Below are 3828 nucleotides of genomic sequence, written 5' to 3'. Positions count from 1 at the left end.
CATTTGGTCCTTCGAGCCGGATACAGTGGCAAGTGAAAAGTGCACGCCAGTGACATCCACTACCATACAGTACCACGTGAATCCAATACAAACAGCAGCAGAAGCGTTACCACTCCAGCGAAGTCAGTAGCGCCAGGGACCATCAGTTTTGAAGAGGCATAACCCTCTTGAAAACGCAAGAACGCAACGACGCAGCCTCACGCCAACAACTAGAGGGTTGACTTCAGTAAGAACACGTCTTACACATTAAACGAGACACACGCGGTGACGAGTAACATTTAAACTCGCAACCACAAGGTAAGCTCGTTCATTGCATTCTTCTTACAATCTGCTATACCAATGGAAAACACAGAGAAAGTTACCTCCTTGCATCGGAGACGAGGCTTTCAAATCGGTCGATTTACCTTTCTATCGAAACGACTCGATGATTACGAAAAATCTAGACAACCGAATAAGGCCCATTTAACGGCCTATACGACACTACTCGACGACACGTGGAAACAATATCGATTGTTACAAGAGGAATTAGAAGATTTAGGCGAGATAGACGACGCGCGCGTTTCCGAAGTAACCGACACATATTACAATCTGGTAATACGAATACACACTCTTATGGATGATACACCAGCATCGTCGTCGAAAACACAAGGATGCGAGTCATCTAATGTCGCCGAGCCGACATCAATTAAACTGCCCTGAAATTCACCTGCCTACTTTCGACGGTACCATCGAAAATTGGCATTCATTTTACGACTCCTTCTTATCCACTATCGATCGAAGCGAGCGACTTACACCCGTGCAGAAATTCCACCACCTACGATCCTCTTTGACCGGAAAGGCCGCGCGAAGCATACAATCGTTAGATGTCACCGAGTTAAATTATTCGATCGCTATTGACGTTCTGAAGGAAAAATTCGACTGCCACCGTCAAGTCTGCATGCGCTACTGGGACTTGATTTTTGATTATCCGAAAATAACCAAAGAGACACCCGAAGCGATAGATGATTTTCTTGAGACGGTTAAGGTAAACCTCCAAGCGTTAGAAAAACTCGGTGAACCAGTTACCTCAAATGTCGCTCTTATAAAATTATTCACGTCGAAGCTACCCTCAGCCATCATTCGCAAATGGCAGCGCACATTGCCGGACAAGAAAATGCCGTCATATAGGCATCTGGTAGACTTTCTGAAAACACGGACGAATGGCGACAGGACAAGCTCAGCATCAACCGTGATAAAAAGGGAGTCCGATCAACACAAACGTCAGCGACCGAACGCACCGCGAAGTTACGCATTCACAAGTACACATAATACGTTGGTGTGTCCGAATTGTCAAGGACAACACGAATTATGGAATTGTGATGTCTTCAAAGCGAAGTCGCCTAAAAAACGCCTTGAAATCGCCAAGAGGGCGTCTCTATGTACCAATTGTTTAGGTAAGGGACACGCTATTACTCATTGCTCCGCCGGTTCATGTCGCATCTGCAAGCAGCGACACCATACATACCTACATCAAGACCATGGTCATAGCAAATCACGACCACGTGTAAGCCGGTCATCGAGCGGTCGATCATCGAGCGATCGATCATCCAACGGTCGATCACCGACCCCGCGATAGTCACATCGTTCGAGACGCGCATCCACGTCTCCTCGATCGTCTCCCCGATCGTCTCCCCGATCGTCTCCGCGAACATCTCCGAAACGTGAATCTCGGTTATCGCGAACGACGGCATCGGGATCAAATATATCGTCCAGTCCTAGACGACAAGGAAAACAATGACGTCATCAAACGACCTTGTGAGGGACCGAACCACAGAAAACGGACTCATTGATCTCGCTTCCTTGTGAACCACTGCAGCACGATTTGTTAGTCACAGCGCAGGTCAACCTATTGAACAATAAAGTTCAACCATTTCGTTGTAGAGCTCTGCTAGACACCGGCTCTAGCATGAACTTTATCACCGAAAAACTCGCTGATTCGCTAATACTTAACCAACGGAAATGTTAGGTCCCAATCGGAACACTCAACACGTTATCGACAACCTCGAAACGTTACATCACGGCCACGATCACCTCCATCGACGGCACATACGAACGCACCTTGACGTTCCTAATCATACCGACAATATCGCCTTGGGTCGCAGATCAACCCGTAGATCGCTCAATAATACATATACCGAGGAATCTCCAACTAGCCGATCCAAGATTCCATAGGCTTGCGCCGATCGAAATATTGTTGAGCGCCGGACCAACGCTAGCATCACTCTGTGTCGGCCAACTTGACATCAGTCAAGCAAACGGGCCCGACTTGCGTCTGCAAAAAACGCGATTCGGATGGGTCATCGGGGAGAGCCCAACCTCGCAATCATCAGCACTCGCATTTCACGCCTCCACGGCGTCTTTACAGGCGGACCTCGCCCGTTTTTGGGAAATCGACGAATGAACGCCCACTGCACACATTTCGGAAGCGGAACGACAGTGCGAAGAACACTTTCGAAATCACGTTCAACGCACCAACGAAGGGCGATACATGGTCGCTCTCCCATTCAACGAAACAACTCCTTCGCTTGGATCCTCTAAGACAATGGCGATGAAGCGACTCATTTCCCTCTGTCGTCGATTCCAACGAGACAAACGATTCGAAGCCGACTATCGCGCCGTGATACAAGAATATGTGGAATTAGGACACATGACGAAGATTACCACGGACAACTGCACGGACGACGGATATTTTCTGCCACATCACGGCGTGATCAAAGAGTCCAGCCAAACTACAAAACTCCGAGTTGTGTTTGACGGATCTGCACCAACCACCACCGGAGTTTCATTAAACGACGTACTTCATACGGGACCGAAACTACAAGATGACTTATTCTTCATCCTTCTAAGATTTCGTTCTCATCAATACGTCATTACAGGCGATGTCGAAAAGATGTATCGACAATTTCTTGTGCGTCCAGAGGATCGAAAATTTCAACAAATTTTGTGGCGCAATTCTGATGGAGAAGTTGACACCTATCAACTTAATACAGTGACATTCGGGCTGTCAGCGGCCCCTGATCTAGCCATTCGGTGCCTCAAACAACTGGCGGACGACGGGGGACATCGGTACCCACGAGCGGCGACGGTCTTACAGCGAGACTTCTACGTCGACGATGTTCTCACTGGAGTTGATAGAAAGGTCGAGGCACGATCATGGAGAACGGAGCTCACGGAACTGCTTAAACTAGCCGGCTTAAACATTCGAAAATGGGCATCGAACGACCGGGAACTGCTACGAGGACTTTCCGAGCAGGACATAAACGACAAGCTGCTACTAGGCGAATCGCAAACCTTCAAAACTCTGGGTGTGGTTTGGAATTCCTTTGACGATTCGATCCTATATTCCGTAAAAATTAATTCCACCGCCTCTCGAATCACGAAGAGAACAATGAGCTCCGAAATCGCCAAGATCTACGACCCCCTCGGATTATTGGCACCAGTGATCGTTCGAGCTAAGATGCTGCTCCAACGACTCTGGACTTTAAAAATTGATTGGGACGTATCTCTACCGGCTGACGTGCTCACGGAATGGAGCAAATATTATGCACAGCTGCCATTATTGAATAACGTGAAGTTTCCACGTAAAACGATAATCAAGGCTGCAGCGGAAATGAATTACACGGGTTCTGTGACGCTAGCGAAAGGGCTTATGGGGCATGCGTTTACCTTCGCATCATCACTCCGGATGGTCATGTCTGGACACGACTCCTCACTGCAAAATCAAAGGTGGCTCCACTGAAATCACAAACCATTCCAAGGCTGCAACTGAGTGGAGCACGTCTTCTCGCA

The 3828-nt window shown here is 48.1% G+C and overlaps 1 protein-coding gene and 1 pseudogene across 1 annotated transcript; both read left to right on the top strand.

Annotated features, from left to right (window-relative positions):
* The first annotated feature begins 616 nt into the window (after positions 1-616).
* LOC117215274 lies at positions 617-1777 on the top strand (annotated as a pseudogene).
* An 804-nt stretch (positions 1778-2581) lies between these two features.
* Positions 2582-3778, top strand: LOC117215273. Its single transcript, XM_033461660.1, has one exon. It carries the CDS (start codon positions 2582-2584, stop codon positions 3776-3778), a length of 1197 nt encoding a protein of 398 aa, XP_033317551.1.
* The last annotated feature ends 50 nt before the right edge of the window (positions 3779-3828 follow it).

This window comes from Bombus bifarius, unplaced genomic scaffold (genome assembly GCF_011952205.1).
Source record: "Bombus bifarius isolate JDL3187 unplaced genomic scaffold, Bbif_JDL3187 scf7180000009485_frag, whole genome shotgun sequence".
NCBI lineage: Eukaryota > Metazoa > Arthropoda > Insecta > Hymenoptera > Apidae > Bombus > Bombus bifarius.
This window is presented reverse-complemented; position numbering and strand designations above follow the sequence as displayed.

Bases quoted from the DNA above. Each gene is read 5' to 3' on its own strand.
- LOC117215273 (XM_033461660.1), top strand. From the start codon at position 2,582: ATGGCGATGAAGCGACTCATTTCCCTCTGTCGTCGATTCCAACGAGAC.